This window comes from Salmo trutta, chromosome 32, assembly GCF_901001165.1.
Source record: "Salmo trutta chromosome 32, fSalTru1.1, whole genome shotgun sequence".
Taxonomy (NCBI): Eukaryota; Metazoa; Chordata; class Actinopteri; order Salmoniformes; family Salmonidae; genus Salmo; species Salmo trutta.
In genome coordinates, this window is record NC_042988.1 from 3,938,769 (window position 1) to 3,959,997 (window position 21,229).

The following is a 21,229-nucleotide window of genomic DNA, read 5'->3' on the forward strand; positions in this document are numbered from 1 at the left end:
GAGAGAGACTATGTAGACAACTGAAGAAAAAAACAAGGGTAGAGGAGGAATTCCTGAATAAGTGAGAGGGGCAGAGGAGAGGGAGGTCAGAGGAGACAAGAGAGGGAAAGGTGTAGAAAGGCTGAATGAGAGGTTACAGCTGCACTTGGTGTATTTGTGCAGCAGAGTAAACAACCCCTCATTAAAGCATGGCTATGGGCGTACAGGATCCAAGCTTCAAAGACACACATTTATCACCTCTGCAAAGCCCTAAGTGACATCTGCGCAGATACATAGAGAAATCATTCCAGGAGTCATCTCATCAACGGTCCATTCTCATCGTTTAATGTTTCAACAAAAGGTTACATCAAATGAAATTCAGGTTAGAAACTAGCAACTTTAACTAATTATTTTAAGGCTTCACTTTCCAAAATAACCATTTAAAAAAAAAAAAAAGTAACAATCGCCTTCATTAAAAAAGGGATATTCATTTTCCTCAGACAACTAAGAAATGTACTCTGTAATAGTCCTGATTTGATCTCCTGGTCGATGTGACATCAGTGCCTCTATATGAGGTCACAAAAACCCAAAGTACACCTGACCTCCAAGATCATTCCATAAAAACACCAGTAATTGCTAATAAAAACAAATTAAATTGAAAAAAAAAGAAGGTCTTAAAAACCATAGATTACCTTTTGGACCTGTCTGAAACATACATGTCCCTCCACCACGTTCTAAGTCGCTGAGGGACAAATCTAGTGTTATTATTATTATTATTATTATTATTATTATTATAATATACCAAACAGGTCTAAAAACAGAACAAGCATGATTAGGCTTAATCTGTTAAAAATGCAACATCGCACAACTGATCGGTGGGTTTGGAGTCCAATGCGGGTACCACTGGCCTGTGCCTGCAAACTCCCTTTTTTCAGTCTGATACTGTATGTAGTAAGTAGTGTGTGGTTACACTGAACGGACAAGCATCATATTTACAGTCTTAGTTTGTTGACGGGAGGATGACAGCACTGGTTGGAATGGCTTTGAAATGGGCCGGCCGTAGTTAATGGGCCGGCCAATCAGAGCTCTGTGTTTCAGACCCAAGCAATAAGCGCAGCAGCAGTAGTAGGGATGTAGTGGTTACCACTCAATCAGAGCGCTGGGTGAAAAATATCCTGGCGGTTTTCCAGAGGTCTCCACCGTCAAGATATGGTCCCTGTGGAGTAACAGATGAGTGTCTGTCTAAGAGTGACACCCCTATTTGTGACCCTGTGACACATTGGCTTCAACAGGACATAACGGGGGTGCACGCATCATAACGCAAAAAGGCTTTTCTGCTTCCTTCTTTGCCTCAGGTAAAGAAGTTGTTTCTCCTCTGAAGTTCCCTCTTTCCGGTCACCTCTTCCAGCCTAACCTCTTCCAGGCTAACCTTATGAGGTTAGCCTTCCACTGATGTGGCTCTTTGACTTCCTGTTTGCTAGTCTGCATACATCTCTCATAAGTCACTATGTCTCATGTTGTCATGCCAACATGTGACGCCAATCAGAAGTGGAATATCTTGTTGGTGACTACAAAAACACCAAGAAATTATGAGCGGAAGGTTTGGCAGCTATGACTCTGCCATGTTCCTCAGCAGATAAAGGAATTAAAAACCATATCACATCAAATGTTACAAATAATAAATAAAAGTCTCTGTATAGGGCATTGTCCAATCAAAGACCCTAGTTGTAAAAACACTGCTGCGTGATTGGTCACAAACAGGGACCAATCAGGGCGCAGCATCTTCCACAGGAGCCTCCAACGCCCCTTCTATCTTCTCAAATCAAAACACTGGACACTGGCACCCTCGTGGACCTGCCGCTCTTGGGTACAACAATTGGTTCATCATCTGTCAAGGAAAGAACATGCAAGACAGTACAATTAAAGCATTGTATATTGATTATCAAGATGAGCAGAATGTGCCCTGGCAGTTTCTTGCAACTGTTGCTAGCCTCTCTCTGCTAAAATCACATGTGGTCTGTAGACTCATCACTACCGGTCTCATCTGTGGTTGCTCTCAACTATTGTTAGTCTCTCAATGCTCACTCTCACATATCTGTAGTTAGCAGGAGCAACAGTGTTGGGCCAGCAGCATAGCACCCTGCATCCCACTGCAGGCTTGCCTCCGAAGCTAAGCGGGGTTAGCCCTGGTCGGCCCCGGGATGGGAGAACAGATGCTGCTGGAAGTGGTGTTGGCGGGCCAGTAGGAGGCACACTTTCCTCTGGTCTAAAAAAATATCCCAATGCCCCAGGGCTGTGATTGGGGACATTGCCCTGTGTAGGGTGCCGTCTTTCAGATGGGACATTAAATGGGTGTCCTGACTCCCTGTGGTCAGTAAAGATCCCATGGTACTTACTGTAGGGTTGTAAACCCTGGTGCCCTGGCTAAATTCCCAATCTGGACCTCATACCATTATGGCCACCAAATCATCCCCAGCTTTCAATTGGCTCATTCATCCCCTAGAACTATTCCCCAGGTCATTGCTGTAAATGAAAATGTGTTCTCAGTCAACTTACCTGGTAAAATAAGAGATTTCTGTTTTTTTGAAAGGCCCTCCTCATTGAATTTTACTACTTCGCATATATTCATAGCTTCACCTGAGGCCCATGCGCAAAAACGTAGCTCCAAGCTTAGCCTCTCACCTGAGGGTGCGTAGTTTGCGGCACGTTGGCGGTCCTTCTCAATGAAAAGGGCGGTAGCCAGGAAGAAAGCCCCACCCCCTACTGCCACAAAAGAGCAGGTGAGGAGGGAGAGCTGCAGGGAGCGGAACTGCCATAGGTACGAGTCAGTCTGCTTCAGAGAGTCTGACACCTGATTGATGGATGGATGGATGGATGGATGGAGGGAGGGAGGGATGTTACACAGTAAATGAGGATCATACTCTGTTTCTTTAGACAAGTGCGTGTGTATCAAATGTGTAGGTATGCGTATATATACACACATATGTGTGTGTGTGTGTGTGATAATCACGAGACATACCACGCCTATGAGATAAGGACTCCCAGCATCTCCAAGCAGGTGAGAGAGAACGATCTGGAAGGCCTCAGCCGTGGAGCGACGCGTGGGGACCACCACATACTGAGAAAGATGGAGGGAGAGTGGGGGGGATAGATAGAGGGGAGGCAGAAAATAATGAGCAAACAGTTTTTCAAATCTTATAATCAGCACAATACAAAGTAACCTTGAGGTTGGAAGGTCAAACATGTGCACTAAAGAGTTACGTTACTTGAAAAGTGTCTATCCATATATGCCACTGACTTGGCATGATCTAAATTCCTCAACAGAAACCGATTCCATATTATCCAGCTAGTACACCGTTTTGTTGTAGCCCCAGGCAAGCACACCAGGTGAGTTTCTCTGGGGCTTCAACAAAAACGTGTACTGTTGGGGGTACTTGAGGACTGGTGTTGGGGAAACACGGCTCTAGACAGATTACGCTAATTTGACTAGAAACATCTGTATATGGACATTGATTGAATAGGGCACAACCACCTTGCGTTTTGATAGTGCGAGATAGGGGATTGTTATGCATCTGAACTCACCAGCAGGATGTCAGCTACGATGGCCCAGTTCATAGACAGGAAGGTCTCTCCCAGGAAGATAAACACCTGATCACACAGAAAAACTGCTTAGACCACCATTACTATTACCATACACTGGGGATACAAAGCCAACAGAGAGGAAAGCATGTGTGTGCGTGTGTGTGGGTGTGTGTGTGTGTGTGAGAGAAAGACAGAGGCTGTGTCCAAAATCTACCTTACTAAAACTGCATACTGTGTACTAATCATACTACATTCTATTTACGTACTGTTCAGTAAAATCGAATGCCGATAGCAACACGTGCTCCCAAGTGGCGCTGTGGTCTGAGGTACTGCATCTCAGTGCTAGAGGCATCACTACAGACCCTGGTTCAATCCTGGGCTGTATCACAACCGGCCGTGATCGGGAGTCCCATAGCGCGGTGCACAATTGGCCCAGCGTCGTCCGGGTCAGGGGAGGGTTTGGCCGTCATTGTAAATGAGAATTTGTTCTTAAATGACTTGCCTAGTTAAATAAAGGTTCAATATAACATACTAGGCTCAGCCATACTGAGAATGAGTCATCTAATGCTCAATTGCATTGATTACCGACATTCGTTTATTTTGGCACTATATCTGATTATCAGCTGTTGTCAAACACAAGCGATTCTCTTCCTCAATATTGTGTGGCAAATTCTACTAGATGAAAAGCCAAAATGAGTAGGACACCCCTGACATTTAAACCAAACTAGATTTTCTAAATTTCACTTAGCACATGGTCATTTCCAGGTAAAAAGGACCAACGTGAAGTTCCTAGGAGCATATCAAATTGGGTGTCAAAATGAAAGCTAATTGTCTGAGAAAGTAAAGCATGTATACTGAACAAAAATATAAACGCAACATGTAAAGTGCTGGTCCCATGTTTCATCAGCTGAAATAAAAAAAATCCCAGAAATGTTCCCGACGTACAAAAAGTTTATTTCTCTCAAATTTGGTGCACAAATTTGTTTACATAGCTGTTAGTGAGCATTTGTCCTTTGCCAAGATAATCCATCCACCTGACTGGTGTGGCATATGAATAAGCTGAATAAACAGCATGTTCATTACGCCTTGTACTGGGGATTATAAAAGGCAACTCAAATCTAAGTCTCAAATGCCGACTATTTAGAACGCAAGTATTCGGACACGGCCACACAGAGAGAGAGATGGGTGTTGACTTACGTATGTGGCGATGGGGCTTGCCTGAGCGAAGACGATGGCGAGGTAGAGGAAGGGAGCTGAGAGGAGGAGTCCTAGAGCACACACCAGGGGGTCAGCCCTCGGCGTCCTCAACCTCAGTCTCCTACTGACCTCTGCACCGCTGGCCACGCCCAGGATCCCCGACACAACTGTGATGATGCCAAAGTACAGGCTGGGAAGGGAGAGAGTGAGAGAAGGTTTAAAACTATTTATTCCACAGGAGACATTTGTTTACCCTTGCTAACTCATCTGTGTGTTTTTTTTATATTTTGACAATTGACTATTTCCTGATAAACTGGATTCCTTTTAAAGCAGAAGTTTGATGTCTATTCTCCACTGCTGCGCTCTATTCACTGACTCCTACTGTCATCCCAAGCCGTTGCAGTTATCAGGAGTCGAGTGTAGTAGTGGCAACGATGTTGTGATGATTCAATCTTATCCTGTGATTACAGAGGAGTCTGACGATCCCTTAACATTCTGACTGATTATAAAGTGTCATTGTTCAGCGCCTAGTTCCTGTGTGTCACCTGTTGGATGTCGGTGTGTGTTTGTCTGTGTGTGTGTTACCTATCAGGTGTCTGTGTGTTACCTGTCGGAGGTGTCGCATGGCCCCTTAACGCAGGGGGGCCTCCCTTCGGTGAAGACAGCAGCTCTGAAGAGGAAGGCCGGGGCCCAGAGTGCCAAGGAGCCAGTCACAAAGGCCACTGCCGTGAAGCCAAACGTAGACAGCACAAAACTGGGGCTGCACACAGACACACACAAAGATATTGGTTTGATAACTATTCTATAGGACCAAAGATGCATTGTAATTGTGCAATGAATACAGAGCTATAGAGATATGGTCAAAACACAGTGAACTATTATAGGGAACATGGGTGTCATTTCAGACTCAACTCCAGTCAAAAGTAGTGCACAATATAGAAAATAGGATGTGATACTCAGCTCTGGTCAAAAGTAGTGCTCTACAGAGGGATATCATTTGACACTGGGCTTGTGATGGTGGACATACTTCCTGCAAAGAGCCTTCATGTCACCCAGCCAGCTGGTCCTTTGGAGAGTGTGCTCCGGTCGGGCCTCGATAGCACCCCTCTTCGGCTCTTTCACCACGAACAGCAGCAACGACACCGCTACCAGTCCTAACGCAGGAGTCACCTAGGGGGAAAAAAACACAATTTTAAATGTCATAATTGATCTATCTGACAGATATAACTAAAACATGGACACATTGAATTTAAAAGTCAGATGAAAGGTACCACGCTTTTATGCATGTTTGTATTACAGTGTATTATTCCCTTTATGGTTGAGAGTGCATGTATTTAGAGTAACTTTTGTGTTGACAAGTATAATATCCAACAGCTCGGGGATTAGTTAACTTACCCGCAGGGCCCAATGCCAGTCCCCTGCCAAGTCATCAACCTTTGACCCCACGATGTAGCCCAGACCACTGAGGAAGGAAGGACAATGGAACAAACATTCACCACACATTTCGCTCCTCCTATCACATAAGCCAAGACAGATAACAAAGATGGATACAGATGTATTCATTATTATGTTCTATGACCTCACCTGCCCACTGGAATGGCGAAATAGAAGACAGAGAGCATCTGCGTCCTCCTCTCCTTGATGTACAGGTCAGCGATGATGGTTGGGGCGATAGTGGAGTAACTGGCCTCCCCGACCCCCACCAGGCCACGGGTCAACAACAGGAGCCAGAAATACTGACAGGAGGAATGTGAGAGAGGAGGAAGGAGAGAGGGGGGAAGAAAGAGGGGAGGAGAGATGGGTGGCGAGGGGGAAGAAAAGAACATGCCTTCAGGTTAAGATTTAACTTTCATTTAAAATTAGGGGAGCTTATTGAGACCAGGGTCTCATTTTCAATGATATTTATTTTTTTAACCCCTTTTTCTTGATATCCAATTGCGATCTTGTCTCACCGCTGCAACTCCCCAAAGGGCTCGGGAGAGGCGAAGGTCGAGTCATGCGTCCTCTGAAACATGACCCGCCAAACCACGCTTCTTAACACCCACCCGCTTAACCCGGAGGCCAGCAGTACCAATGTGTCGGAGGAAACACCATTCAACTGACTATCGAAGTCAGCCTGCAGGCGCCCGGCCCGCCTCAAGGAGTCGCTTGAGCGCGATGAGCAAAGTAAAGACCCCCAGGCCAAACTCTCGCCTAACCCAGACGACGCTGGGCCAATTGTGGGCACCCTATGGGATTCACGGTCATGGCCGGTTCTGAAACAGCCTGGGATCAAACCCAGGTCTGTAGTGACGCCTTAAACACTGCGATGCAGTGCCTTAGACCACTGCGCCACTTTTTACATTTAAAAATGCCATTCTTATTTAACATATTCAACATTAAACCCAAGGAATCAAGATGCAGGTTTTTCAAAAAAATGGGCAGCATTAAATCTGAAGGCAAATTTACCTAATTCGGTGGAGACGGGAGCTTTAAAATGTACTTAAGTTTTACTCTAGCTCACATCTCTTCATACACGGAGACAGACAGACAAGCAGGCAGGCAGACAGAGCTTAGGAGATGTCACACACACACACACTTATAGTTTGATGTCAATTCATATACACTGTCTGAGAACCTGGGCTTGGAACTAGAGGTCTTCACATGTCCAAAAAGTTGGATTCGTCCCGAAATGGATCCATGGCTTTCCCACCCGACCAAATGAGCATACATTTATTTTACAAAAAACGGGGACCCCTTCCGAATGGACCAAAGGTCAGTCGGACACATTCTGAAAAGTACTGAGGAAAACAGACCCATGCTGGTTCGGATCCGAGAGACTCATTCAGATCTGAGAGAAAGAGGGCGAGAGAAAGAAATCTCCAACTGGGCGCTGCCAGCACCATCAATAAACAAACAATATTGGCCAAACCATCCACAGTTACATGTCCTTAAACTGCCTATAACAAATTACAAACAAACAATTTGTTGTGGTTCAATGTGTAGCATATTCCAAACTTTATAGTCTATTATATTTTTACTTTTCTAAAACAATAGTTGTCTACCACACGGGTCAGAGATTTGAGCAATAGATGCATCTGGCCATTGCATGCATATAGGCCTAGGTGTCCACAGTACTATATATTTAAAAAATATGAATATATATTATTTGAAGGAGCCAAGCTTAGGCTTAGCCCTAGAGAGACAGGGAGAAAGAGATTTGCCGGCCCCATGTTTTTCCGACATCGACTTCTTTATACTCGTCAATTGGCTACTACTGCGATAGAGATATAGGCGTACAGGAGGCTAATTCGTTCATTTTCGATCGGAATCTATTTTATAAAAGTATTACATTATTCGATTAAATGAGCAACTCTGGTAGGCCTAAAACATTCTTCCTCGTCTCAAGTTCAACTGTCAGTCAGTCGGAGTGTCTGTGCGCACTGCCTTCATAGGCCTGCCGTAGCTAAGCCTAATAGCCACACCACACCTTCACAAAAGGTGCTTAACTTTATTAGGGTAATATCAAAAGTAAGTTAAGTCACTGTTTATAGGGGAAATACGAACAGGTTATTATTTTTGCGGCATTCAATTAATTACCAACAAAAGGCAATCGCCTACCATAGATCTAACTCTCTCGCTCTCCCTTTCTCTCAGCAGCAGGCGCACGTGCGCGCAAGGAGTAAACGAAAATTCGTATGTAGGCTATGAAAGACAGCCTCTCCCGGTAGGCTACAATTTTATTTATCGCCATTTCAAAAAAATAAATATATAATAATAAACAATTAAATCGGAAACCCTGGTGTGTGTAGCCAACCTAACCCTCCCCCCTCGGAAGCATAGTCGAACTGACGTTACAAGGGGTAATCAGGAAATTAGGGAGGTATTATATATATATATATATATATATATATATATATATATATATATATATATATATATATATATATATATATATATATATATATATAAAATAAATTTTTAATAAGAGAAGAATGGAGTGACGTTAACGTGAACCTTTTCAATGCTAGTTAAGGATACTATAGTTCACGTTTCACATTGGATTTATTAATTAACTACAAAAAGGTAAGACGTGTTTTTATTTCTAATTCTGGTGCTGCTCTGCAAAAAAAAAAAAAAAAGCAGAAAGGAACGATATAAACCGTAACTTTTTTAGGGATCAACCCGGTTTTATTTTGCTGGTCGGAAGAGTGGCTCGGAACCCAAAATATAATGATTCTGTTCAGAACGAAACGATTGGGAAATCATTTTGGTTCCAACCCCTGCTGAAAATGATAGTTAGTAAGTGTCCCTCACTTCTTTGGGTGTGTAGGAGCTGGCGAGTGTCACGATGGACCAGAAGCCTATGCCCACACTCATGATCATCTTCCTGTTGTACCTGTCGCCCAGGTAACCAAAGACAGGAGCCAGGAACATGTAGCTGCAGATGAAGACTGTTTGGAGCAGCCCTGAATTCCCATCATTGATCCCAAAGTACTGCTCAATGTCAGGCAGAACACCTAAACAAGACAGAGACAGACCTGTGTTATACGGCATATGAGAAATGACTTATCCATAGCATTTCTTGTAGTTATGATAGTCTAATCCAACATGCTTTTTAGGAGTAGCCTAGGCTTTCGTAGCAAACAGATTCATGATTGTTCTTTGTGTGAAATGATTACATTTACATTTACATTTTAGTCATTTAGCAGATGCTCTTATCCAGAGCGACTTACAGTAGTGAATGCATACATTTCATACTTTTTTCTCCCGTACTGGTCCCCCTTGGGAATCGAACCCACAACCCTGGCGTTGCAAACACCATGCTCTACCAACTGAGCCACACGGGACACATGGGACCACAAATTATCATAATATACACACTACCGTTCTAACTTTGGGGTCACTTAGAAATGTCCTTGTTATTGAAAGAAAAGCACATGTTTTTGTCCATTAAAATAACATCAAATTGATCAGAAATACAGTGTAGACATTGTTAATGTTATAAATGACTATTGTAGCTGGAAACGGCTGTTTTTTTATGGAATATCTACATAGGCGTACAGAGGCCCATTATCAGCAACCATCACTCCTGTGTTCCAGTGGCACGTTGCGTTAGCTAATCCAAGTTTATAATTTTAAAAGGCTAATTGGTCATTAGAAAAAGCTTTTGCAATTATGTTAGTACAGCTGAAAATTGTTGTTCTGATTAAAGAAGCATAAACTGGCCTTCTTTAGACTAGTTGAGTATCTTGAGCATCGGCATTTGTGGGTTCAATTACAGGCTCAAAATGGCTAGAAACAAAGAACTTTCTTCTGAAACTAGTCAGTCTATTCTTGTTCTGAGAATTTAAGGCTATTCCATGCGAGAAATTGTCAAGAAACTGAAGATCTCGTACAACGCTGTGTACTAGTCCCTTCACAGAACAGCGGAAACTGGCTCTAACCAGAATAGAAAGAGGAGTGGGAGGCCCCGGTGCAAAACTGAGCAAGAGGACAAGTATATTAGAGTGTCTAGTTTGAGAAACAGACGCCTCACAAGTCCTTTACTGTTAGCTTCATTAAATAGTACCCTTCAAAACACTAGTCTCAACGTCAACAGTGAAGAGGCGACTCCGGGATGCTGGCCTTCTAGGCAGAGTTCCTCTGTCCAATGTCTGTGTTCTTTTGCCCATCTTAATATTTTATTTTTTTGGGCCAGTCTGATATATGTATTTTACTTTGCAACTCTGCCTAGACCTCACCTGGCAAAGTTTAAACTGAAATTGTCCAAGATGAATTAGCTCGATAGCTTTATAAACAGTGCTGACAATTCCATTCTGGCTAGCTAGATTAATTATATAGCCAACATTTATATTGATGCTGTTACAATAACCAAAGTGAAACCATGATGTATGACAGGATTGGATGTTGTATGCAATTTCAATGTTGTTTTGAGTTGCTTTGTGTGTCAGCAAATTTGTTTGAGATAATCTCACTGCAACACTGCTTGACATAGGTGTTTTCAAAGAACCGCCAGTCAAGGTGAGCTCCCCGCCTACAGCCTACTAGCTCCCCACCCACTCAGTCTCTTAAGACTTCCTTGTAATTTGACATGAGAGAAAAACAACTTAAAAAAATAAATAAATAAATCTGGGGAAAAAATATTATGGCTGATGTTTAAGTCACACATAAGGCTATTTTACATGGGAATCAGAATGACTGTTTGGGAGCTTTAAGGTGAGGATTAATTTCTAAACACGTATGATATGTAGTTCTCCTTTAAAGAAATGCTAGGTGAGCGTTGGATTAGGTAAATGTTGGTGTAACGTTAGATTGTCAATACCAGCCACAGTGAACCTGTCCATGTAGTTGAGCAGGTTGATGAAACACAGGACAATAACGGTAAACACCGCTCTCATGCTGGACACTCCGCTGGCTGGCTCTTCCTCTTCCCGGCGCTGGTTAGGCCCCGCACCAGGCTCTTCTGAACCCTCTGCCTCGCTGTCATCAGATAAGAAGGGCGTGGTGTCCGAGGTGGGGTCGGCTAGAGACATCACAGCTGCTGGAGAGAACAAGGAAGGAAACAGAATGACGAGGAGGCCATTTTGGGTCAACAAAGTAGGCACCTTGAGTTAAATTGAACTCACGTTCAAAGAGTTCTGGCAAAAACAGAGAGGGAAAATAAGAGGAAAAATACCTAAATGAATGGCAGACACACAAATTGCATTTCAAAAGTGTGTCATTGTAAAAACCAAAGCTAATGTGAGTCGTTTGGTCGTGTTATTTGGCTAAAGGGAAAGTAATGTAATTTAGAGCCAGGGGAACAAGAAAGTCAGAGATAATGTGGGAGAATGGGGGGGGGGGGGGGGGGGGGGGGGGAGTATAGAGATGTAGTCTTGTGATGTACGTTAACAAAACTACCTTACTGTCATGTGAACATGGACAGCACGTGTCTGAATGTGTGTGTGCAGTGTTAAGACTTAGTGTGTGTGTGCATTCGTATCAGCATTTGTTTGAGCAAGAATGGACTCTTTTTTAGAAAGGGTATATGAGGAAACACAGGTAATGAAAGATACCATAGATAGAACCATGAGTTACTTGAGTCTGGTTTCTATGATTTACCCATTTCCTCAAGTGTTTTTTAACGTCACACAAAGACGAACTCTAGCTGGTCACCAGGCTGTCGGGTCAAGTTGTGCTGACAGGCAGCCTAATACACAAACATCCTCTTCAAAACAACAAGCTAAGCTGTGTATAATTAACCACAAAACTATGTCTAGAGTAGAGGGTTAAAATGCATTGTCTGTTTACAGATGGCTAAATAAAATACTTAGCAAGTTAAACAAGATAATATTACAGACTGTTTAAACACACACACACACACACACACACACACACTGCAAGAAATCATGGATGTTCTTTCAACTATGGTTGACTATATTCATTTGATCTAGTTTGAGCAGGGTTACATTGTCTTTGTAAGGTTGCAGAAGTAGACATTATGTAGTTAACGTTAGTTAAGTTAGCTGGCTATCGTTACGTGATTGCTGGACAGCAAATTATGTAGTTAGCTTGCTATTCCGACCCTATAGTCATGGGACCTTGGCTGGTTAGCTTGTTGCTAGCAACCAGTGGCACCGTAAACAATTACCAATCGCCTTGTTAGCTGGCTAACTAGCTATCAGCTAGCTACAAAACTAAAGCTACCTAACATATTTGGTCATTCATCAATGTCAGTACGTTAGCTAGCTAGCTAATAATATGTAACAACTGTATTCCATAGCTAGCAGCCCAGTAGTGTAATCATACCGACTCTCGTATACTTTGTAACAGATGTCCATAATAGCTTTGTGGCTGTGTGAGTCAAAGCTACTTGTTGTTATTGTTTACCTGGTCAACGCAGTGATGAGTCGGGGTTGATGCGTCTTCGCGAATTTATATCTGTCTCGGGTCCTGTGTTGATGTCAGATCTGCTCTTGGGATTTATGGCATTAGCTTAAACACACTAGCGTCAACATTTCTGAAAAACTGGTCGGACGAAGGTAAACCGCTGTTTTTGTGAGGCGCAGCTAGGTTCTTTTAATCATCGCGGCGCAGCCATGTTGAAATTGTATCCAACTTCCGCCCCTTACTCACATGACTTATTACGACACCACCTCCCTTGGAAATCGACCAACAATGAAACTGATACCAGAGACTGAACACTAAATAGATAGCAAAACAAAAATACCTTTCATTGGCAAATAGTAAAAGTAAATAATTGAAAAATACATCTACAAAGAAAGAACCAGTGGAGGCAGCAACAGGCAGGTAGATGGGGGCCAGGGGAGATTGGGCCAGGTATGTCCAGGTGTCAGGCCAGGGTGTCATCAGTTACGGTCCAACGCTTCGATCACACCGACAGTCTCAGGGCCTCCGGATGGGGAGACAGAGAAAGAGAAAAGATGCGGGTTAGTGAGACCATAGTACACCACATGCACTGGGGTTAGAGAATAATCAATAGTGTTGATGTGGACACTGGATAATCTGACTAACACACACAAACAACCTGTTTGACCTCGCTGTGATACTGTAGGCCTACTTATGTTACTTCAATGAGTCAATTCAGGTAGCATTCGATGTCTTGCATTTGTGTTAACCATGGCAGCCAGCATTGTAAATAAAGAGATGTGCAGAAAGATAATCAGCCTCTTGTGTCTGTGGATCCTTTCCCTTTAATGTACGTTTCATGTCAGCCAGGCCCAGCTTTTCAAAGATACAGCATTTATTTAAAGCTCTTGTTGAGTCTATTGCTTCAGTCCTTGTTTCGTTTTCACTTATTATTACCTGGTAAATAAGCAACAATGCTGGGTAACCACAAAGAGAATAAGGCTAGGAAACAGTCCATGTCAGCCAGGCCCATCTTTTTAAAGAAACACAATTTATTTCCATCATTATTTGAGCAAAATCCTAACAATTCAGGTAAAGAGCGGCACAGTCAGGCAGACAAATCTGAATGTTCTATCACAAAGTGAGAACAATTAGTTTCCCTTGCTGTTATATGGCTGCTACTTAGAAATACTATAACAGTAAATGAACAGATGACATTCACTGCTATAAACCTGTCTCCAATATAATCGCATAGTTCACACAGACCCAGCGCGGACCTTTGACAAATAAATCTGTGTGAAAAGGCATCCCATGGTGTTTTTTTTTTTATCAACAAACTCAATGTATTCCGAACACTGGTGGTAACCATATAATCCCAATAATGTAGGTAGCCTACCTACTACAATGGCCCCCTCTGGTATGTTCTATTGTGAAATGTCTGGGACTGGTTGTTGTTTCACAGTTAATAGGTCAAATATTTTTGAGTGGTTAAGTCAAAGACGAAATTAACTGCAATATACTGGTCTGAAACATTTTAGCATAACTAGGCTAAATAATAGGCATAACCATAAGAGGCATTTCTCCATATTAAAACATGTCACAGTGAAACAAGCCTAGCTCAGCTCACTGGGGCATGATTACAGAACGCTCTTTGAAATAAGCGCTCGTATCGTCATATACCAACGGATCGAGTTCTCACCACACCAGTGTACAGGTCCATTTAAAAACAATTCAGATACAACGTTACAGTGCATTCATTTGAACAGAGACATTTTTATTTCAAAATCGGTTCAAAACACATCTTGTAAATAAACACAATCATAAATTGACAGTGGCAATATTGAAGAGTCTTAATTGGACCAAGTGCAGTAAGTGCATCTTTAAAAAAACATTGCACTGGGACATCTTTCTATCTTTTTTTGTTTGTTGTGTCCATCGCATATACAACAAAATCATCTATGACAGGGATTCACAAACATTTCCTTGGGGACCTCCAGCAGTTTCATGTATTTTAACTATATCAGCTAGCACACCTGATTAAAATGGTTAACTAATCAAGTCCTTGACTAGGTGAATCAGGTGAGTTAGTTCAGGGCTACAACACAATTGTGAAACGTCTGGGGATCCCCGAAGGAGAGGTTTGAAAACCACAGCTCTATGAAAATATCACAGGTGTTTACACCCACACCTCGATGACGTCACCGTCCTCCATGTCCAACTGGGAGGGCGTCTGGCTGTGGACGACCTTTGACCCGTCAAACTGGAAGCGCACCTTGCGTCTGGCATCCACGGACATACTGGACACATACTGGGAGAGAATGGAGCCCAGGGGGGCATCCTGAGGAAGAGAGAGAGAGGGAGGGAGCGAGCGAGCGAGAGAAGAATGAGATGCAAGAGAAGGGGAAAATGAGAGTAAGGGAATTAGGATGAACTGTGTTCCTTCTATTCTTTATGAACAGTTGAGAAGAAAGGTGAGTTTAAGACCAAGGCTGTACTCCAAACAGCTTCGTTCCCTCTGCCCTTGAACCTTATCCTTACACATTTGTGCTCAACCCCAAATTCTTAATTGTGAGAAACGTTGGGTAATGCTCACTTTGTGTAGGGAATATTCCTGTGCTGAGCCTTTCTCCTTGGCCTGCAGTCGCACAGTGATCATGTCACCACTTGGCTCAGGCTCGTGTTTATCGTCTGCTGCTATGACAACACAGTCTGACAGAAGGGAGGGTAGGGTTAACAGAACAGAACAGAAAAGAGGGTTTGTGATCAAACATTGAGAGTGGAGTTGCTGCCTTAAATTATGAAGCAATACATTAGAACACCGATTCTCAACTCGTGGCTGTAAAAAAATATATATACTCCAGTCTGAACTTAAACGACTTAAATCAGCTAAAAAGTACGTAGAAATGATAATGAATTTAAAAATATATATATAATTCAGTCTCAGAATTGTTTTTCTTCAATCACAGTATTTTCAATATAGAGCTATTAGCAGCACTATTTTGGTAGATTTTTGAGTCTCAAATCAGTTTATTATCATTCTTCATCAAGAATATGGGCAACATTTTATCATTGACAATGAAACAGGTGGGAATGTTGTTCCCTTGTCATATAATTGCTACATTTACATACAATATAGCATAAAAATAGTTTTCCAGATTTGGTGACAAGCATTTTATAATTTAGTGTAGAAAGCAATCTGGAACAAAAGCACTCTTATTTACACGATGCTAATATTGGGTTGTGACTCAGACAACACCAGTTGTGAACCACTGCATTAGAAGGTGAGGTGCGACACTTTCCCCGTTGTAACAACTGTGTGAAACATCCAAGTGTGCATCCCACTACTGTACGCCACTATGAGTCATCTCACCTATGATGTCAGCGATGCCCAGGCCCAGCTCATTGGCTGTGGAGTGGACAGGAAGCTCTATGTCTCTCCTCAGTAACAGGATGCGAGAGGGCGGTACTTTGAGCTTGACTGACAGCTGCTCCACCGCTTTGCTCAGAGGCACCGTCTGGGAATGAAGAGCCTCAAGTTAGGAACTAGAAGAAGCCTTCAGTGTACTTGTGTAGTAGCAGGGGCTCACTGAGCTACGCTAACATGATGATGAGTAACCTTGCCTGACACCAGAAAACCTGTGTTAGCTCCCCCTGAGTTAATAACGCCAAAGGCTTTAGCTTAGTAGGCTTTGAGAGTCTTGTGGCGCACAGACTACCTGGGTTCAAAAGCAGTCACACTCATCACACTGCATCAGATCCGGCCGTGATTGGGAGTCTCATAGGGCGGTGCACAATTGGCCCAGCGTCGTCTGGGTTTGGCCGGGGTAGGCCGTCATTGTAAATAAGAATTTGTTCTTAACTTGCTTAGTTAAAGAAAGGATAAATAAAAAAATACATAATGAGACTGGTCTCAGTTCTGGCACACTCAGAAGTCTCCTGATTTTTGCAATAAAAAATTACACTGTCGCCAAGGTAATAGTTTTCCTAATTGAATTTCATAACTATACTGAACAAAGAAATATAAACACAACATGCAACAATTTCAACAATTTTACAGAATTTAAGGACATTAGTCAATTGAAATAAATTAACTAAGCCCGAAACTATGGATTTCCCGACTGGGTAGGGGTGCAGCCATTGGTGGGCCTGGAAAGGCACACCCACTTTGGAGCCAGGCCCATCTACTGGCAAACCAAGCCCAGTCAATCAGAATGAGTGTTTCCCCACAAAAGGCCTTTATTACAGACAGAAATACCCCTCAGTTTCATCAGCTGTCCGGGTGGCTGATCTCAGACCATCCCACAGGTGAAGAAGCCGGATGTGAAGGTCTTGGGCTGGCATGTTTACACATGGTCTGTGGTTGGGAGGTTTGTTTGACATACTGCCAAATTCTCTAAAACAAAGTTGGAGGCGGCTTATGGTAGAGAAATGAACATTACATTCTCTGGCAAAAGCTCTGGTGGACATTCCTGCAGTCAGCATGCCAATTGCACACTCCCTCAAAGCTTGAGACATCTGTAGCATTGTGTTGTGTGACAAAATTGCACATTTTAGAGTAGCCTTTTATTGCCCCCAGCACAAGGTGCACCTGTGTAATGATCATGCTGTTTAATCAGCTTCTTGATATGCCACACCTGTCAGGTGGATGGATTATCTTGGCAAAGGAGAAAAGTTCACTAACCGGGATGTAAACAAATGTGTACAACATTTGAGAGAAATAAGCTTTTTGTGCGTATGAAACAATTCTGGGATCTTTTACTTCTATGAAACATGGGACGAACACTCTACATGTTGCATTTATATTTTTGTTCAGCATACATTCAGCCTTAATTGAACACAAAAGCCCTCTTTGATCCTCTAGCTAGTCTCTGTTAAATTATCTTTTTTGTCCAGGAATCTCTGAATCTGAGAAACTGGCCCCTAGAAGTTAATGTCCAAAACCGACCCTGGACCACCAGTTAATGACAACCTACATCTTTAACCCAAATCACAACACACTCACTTGAGCATCACTATGACACAACAGGAAGTGGTGCTCTTCCTGATTCTTACGGTTAACACAGGGATCTTGTAGAGGTCTGTCCGGCTGCGGAACTTGAGGGTGATCTCTCTGGATGTCAGGGGGCTGTGGTCTTGGGAGGGGGAGAGGGGCTGGCTCCTGGGCCGGGAGTTTGGGGACATGAGGATGATGTCATCATCGTCGTACTCAGTGAGAGGAGGGGAGTGGCAACCGCGGCGTCCGGACCGCCCCTTGGCCTCAGGAGAGAGGAGAGAGCCCACAGCCTTTAGCTTTCTGTTGATCTCTCTGAGAGAGAGAGAGAGAGAGAGAGAGAGAGAGAGAGAGAGAGAGAGAGAGAGAGAGAGAGAGAGACCAATTAAGTGACTGGTGATGATATTGTAATTGCATTACTGAAAGGGCATTGCATTTCTGTCTTGGACATAGACAAAACGTCAACTCACAGAATCTTTCGATTGGCCCGATTGGATACTTTGACAAAAGGGCTGCCTGGAGGTGGGGGTGGAGAGGGGGAACGGATGTCTACCCTGAGAGAGAGAGCATTTTAGGGGGGGGAAAAAGGAGAATACTACACTAAGAATTGTGAGCCGTTCTGGCTCACACAAGCCAAAGCTCATGCAAGGCTACTTACTTAAACTAAGAATTTGTTAAAGATGCACTACGCAGAAATCTCCCACCAATTTCCTGGTTGCTAAAATTGTAATTAGTTTGCCTAATTTCAGTTTATGTGACAAAATAAGCAAGTATAGTGTAGAGAATCATTGTACCATCTAAACCGCTGTGAAATATATTTTCCATAACCAAAAATATTGTATTTTTAGAGGTTTGAAGTTGGTGTACAAAACTGAAAGTAAAAGACGCAAAAACGAAACTTAAGAACGGGGAGCATAGAAATAGCGCACATAGAACAGATTTAGCGCTTCTTAGACTTGCTTTCCATGAAAATGACAGCTCTATAACACACATTTACATGCGAATTTGGTCAGGTCCCCAAAAAAGTTAAATATTGCAGCTTTAAAACCATACTTGAAATATTGTACATAAATACAAATTAAATACACTACTGTCACCTTCTGGTTGCCTGGGGTAGTACAAAAACATGCTACATATACAGTAAACACAGTAAATGAAAGCAGAACAGAGTACACCTTTAGCAGCAAGTAACTCACAGATCTTTGTCCTCTGGCTCAGACTCATCCTCTGAGTCATTCAAGACAACGATGACTGGCTTCTTTTTCTTTGAGGGTGGAGACTTGGCCCACAAACTGACCTCCTCTGCATTGTCACCTAGGTAGAGAAAGCAAATTCAGGTGAGTATAATTTGTGGAACGTTCCAACCGGAATCTGTTCCAAAAACTTCGTAAATAACAAGGTTGTCAACAAATAAGGCATAGAAAGTTGTATGGCGGCCAAATAAGATACCGGGTAGGGAGTGGGCTATTTCATAAAGTTTTTACTTACCACATTTGTTCTGAAAAATGTCTATGGTCAAACATTAAGAATAAGCTACGTGGTGAGTTGATGCCTATTCGGCAGCTAGTTAGCTAGGTGAATTGATCATGCTACTTGGTTGGCAACCATGTACTTTACGAAGTTTTTGTAACAGATTCTTGTTGGAACGTTCCACAAATTATACCCACCCGTCAAACTCCATGTTCAGTTCAACAGACAGGAATTGAACAGGAACTAACTCGTAGCAGATCAGACCTCTGTCAGTCTGTGGTCTGACTGTAGTTCATACCTGCGTTAACATCACAGGCGAAGAGAGTTGGATTCAGCTGTAAGCTGCTGTTCACCTACAAACATAAATGCAAAATGACCAGTATTTGGTAATGAAATAGATTTTACAAATAGCCCAGCCCCATTGCTTTGGCAAGGCAAAAAATCTGTGTGGGAATTTTGCAATTGTTCATCTGCAGCAGTTGATGTACATATCCAAATATTTGTGTGGATGGATCAATCAACTTTGATACACTCAGGCAACACACTGATACAGAGAATCACAGACAAATAGAATTTGCCAGTCAATAAAATAATTAAAGCAAATTTCAATAGAATTGACTATGCCAGTAGCATAGTGGTAAATAACTTCACACCATAGAATTACAATAATTAAATAAGAACAGGAATATGACTCATTTAATAGGATCTCTATGGCCCACACCTTGTTAGAGTAGATAGGCACTGTGGTAATAGACGAGGGGTCGATGATACGACGCCGTTTGAGTTGAGGCTTCACGGGGGCGGTCGACTCAAGGTCGCTGTCACTGTCAGAAATCTGAACGAAGGGGGGAGATCACACACACACACGCAGTAAGCTTTGCTCTATGCTTTACATGCTGAATTAACGTTACTGTAAGTTGGATCAACTTGTAAACATTTGACAAACTAGCAAACTGTCATCGATGACACCATACACCCTTCAAATTAAAATATGGACCTCGAAGCCAGTCCTCTTGCTTTTCTAATCAGCGACTGATATGGGTGCAATTCATTATCAGGTAGAACAGAAAACAAGCAGTAGTCCGGACCTCGTAAGGTACGATTTGAATACCCCTGCCATACACCAACATTTTCACTCAGCATGTCTAGTTTGATCCGCTCTATCACGGACGGCTGGCTTGGTAAGAATTTAGCATAAGCATAGCATATTATGCACGAAAATAAACATTGACGCAAGCAGCACCAGTAAACCTAGCTAGCTTATGCTAGCACAGATCGCGCTACTATTTTAGCTAGCTGGCTACTTGAGTAAAGACTCGTTTGCATACTTTTGTGCTAGATTGCTTTCTACACTAAACGAACTTATCGGTGAGAACTTTTCTTTTGGAAGTCCCGGAAAATAATTACCACTTCAGCCATTGTTTCCCTCCAATGTGATGATTTCACCAACCAATCGCAGTGTTTTCTGGGGGGGGAGGTTGTGACCTCATTCTGGACCAATCATCTCTGGGAAGAAGACGTGGTCGTAGCTTTTCCCAACCAATCGCAGTGTTTTCTGGGGGGACTTTGTGACCTCATTCTGGACCAATCATCTCTGGGAAGAAGACGTGGTCGTAGCTTTTCTAAACCCAGCGACGCAGCATCGCGTGTCACAGAGTTTCTAAACCCACAGGCGCAATATCACAAGACTTCTGGGAACGCTTACGAAACAGACCAAACAGACTAGGCCGGGGTTTGGGGTATGAGAAGTCCATAAGAGAGATGAAAAGTTATTCCTTAGTTGTTCGTTTTCTCAAAATCTAAAGGCACAACCTAGATTCCAGCCAATGTCCTAGGTAGTTGAACATGTTATCAGGGGTAGAAAAATTACCCAATTGTCATACTTGATAGGAAATTACTCAAAAGTGAAAGTCACCCAGTAACGTACTACTTGAGAAATAGTCTAAAAGTATTTGATTTTAAATAAACTTAAGTATCAAAAGTAAATGTAATTGAAAAAATGTACTTACGGGCTACAGGGGCAGTATTGAGAATTTTGGAAAAAATATGTGCCCATTTTTAACTGCCACCTACACCAACTCAGAAGCTAGGATATGCATATTATTACCAGATTTGGATAGAAAACACTCTGAATTTTCTAAAACAGTTTGAATGGTGTCTGTAAGTATAACAAAACTCATA

At 42.6% G+C, this 21,229-nt stretch overlaps 2 protein-coding genes across 5 annotated transcripts; both read right to left on the reverse strand.

Annotated features, from left to right (window-relative positions):
• Positions 1-303: 303 nt before the first annotated feature.
• Positions 304-13,507, reverse strand: spns1 (SPNS lysolipid transporter 1, lysophospholipid). Of its 2 annotated transcripts, none has more exons than XM_029727124.1 (12): positions 12,610-13,507; positions 11,063-11,278; positions 9,055-9,257; positions 6,343-6,494; positions 6,154-6,220; positions 5,786-5,928; positions 5,366-5,518; positions 4,759-4,948; positions 3,562-3,627; positions 2,999-3,097; positions 2,662-2,830; positions 304-1,867 (listed from the first exon to the last, which is right to left on the reverse strand). In XM_029727124.1, exons 2-12 carry the CDS (start codon positions 11,271-11,273, stop codon positions 1,797-1,799), a joined length of 1,524 nt encoding a protein of 507 aa, XP_029582984.1. In that variant the 5' UTR covers positions 11,274-11,278; positions 12,610-13,507; the 3' UTR covers positions 304-1,796. The 2 variants fall into 2 exon arrangements, with proteins under 2 accessions (XP_029582984.1, XP_029582983.1); XM_029727123.1 differs by having other exon boundaries at positions 11,063-11,281.
• Positions 13,508-14,341: 834 nt separating this feature from the next.
• Positions 14,342-20,554, reverse strand: nfatc2ip (nuclear factor of activated T cells 2 interacting protein). 3 transcript variants are annotated; one of them, XM_029727127.1, is made up of 9 exons: positions 20,456-20,554; positions 19,770-19,883; positions 19,347-19,401; positions 18,775-18,892; positions 18,049-18,132; positions 17,641-17,893; positions 15,959-16,103; positions 15,182-15,297; positions 14,342-14,926 (listed from the first exon to the last, which is right to left on the reverse strand). In XM_029727127.1, the coding sequence occupies exons 1-9, from the start codon at positions 20,465-20,467 to the stop codon at positions 14,765-14,767; spliced, it is 1,059 nt and encodes a 352-aa protein (XP_029582987.1). In that variant the 5' UTR covers positions 20,468-20,554; the 3' UTR covers positions 14,342-14,764. The 3 variants fall into 3 exon arrangements, with proteins under 3 accessions (XP_029582987.1, XP_029582985.1, XP_029582988.1); XM_029727125.1 differs by lacking the exon at positions 20,456-20,554 and adding an exon at positions 20,137-20,446; XM_029727128.1 differs by lacking the exons at positions 18,049-18,132; positions 20,456-20,554 and adding an exon at positions 20,137-20,447.
• Positions 20,555-21,229: the final 675 nt, after the last annotated feature.

Coding starts and splice junctions, on each gene's coding strand:
- spns1 (XM_029727124.1), bottom strand. CDS start 11,273: ATGTCTCTAGCCGACCCCACCTCGGACACCACGCCCTTCTTATCTGAT. Junction 5,929..6,153: donor ACTGGCATTGGGCCCTGCGG/GTAAGTTAACTA, acceptor TTTTCCCCCTAG/GTGACTCCTGCGTTAGGACT. Junction 5,519..5,785: donor ATGAAGGCTCTTTGCAGGAA/GTATGTCCACCA, acceptor GTCTGTGTGCAG/CCCCAGTTTTGTGCTGTCTA.
- nfatc2ip (XM_029727125.1), bottom strand. CDS start 20,178: ATGTTGGTGTATGGCAGGGGTATTCAAATCGTACCTTACGAG. Junction 19,884..20,136: donor TTCAAATCGTACCTTACGAG/GTCCGGACTACT, acceptor CCCTTCGTTCAG/ATTTCTGACAGTGACAGCGA. Junction 19,402..19,769: donor TGCCTATCTACTCTAACAAG/GTGTGGGCCATA, acceptor TTATGTTTGTAG/GTGAACAGCAGCTTACAGCT.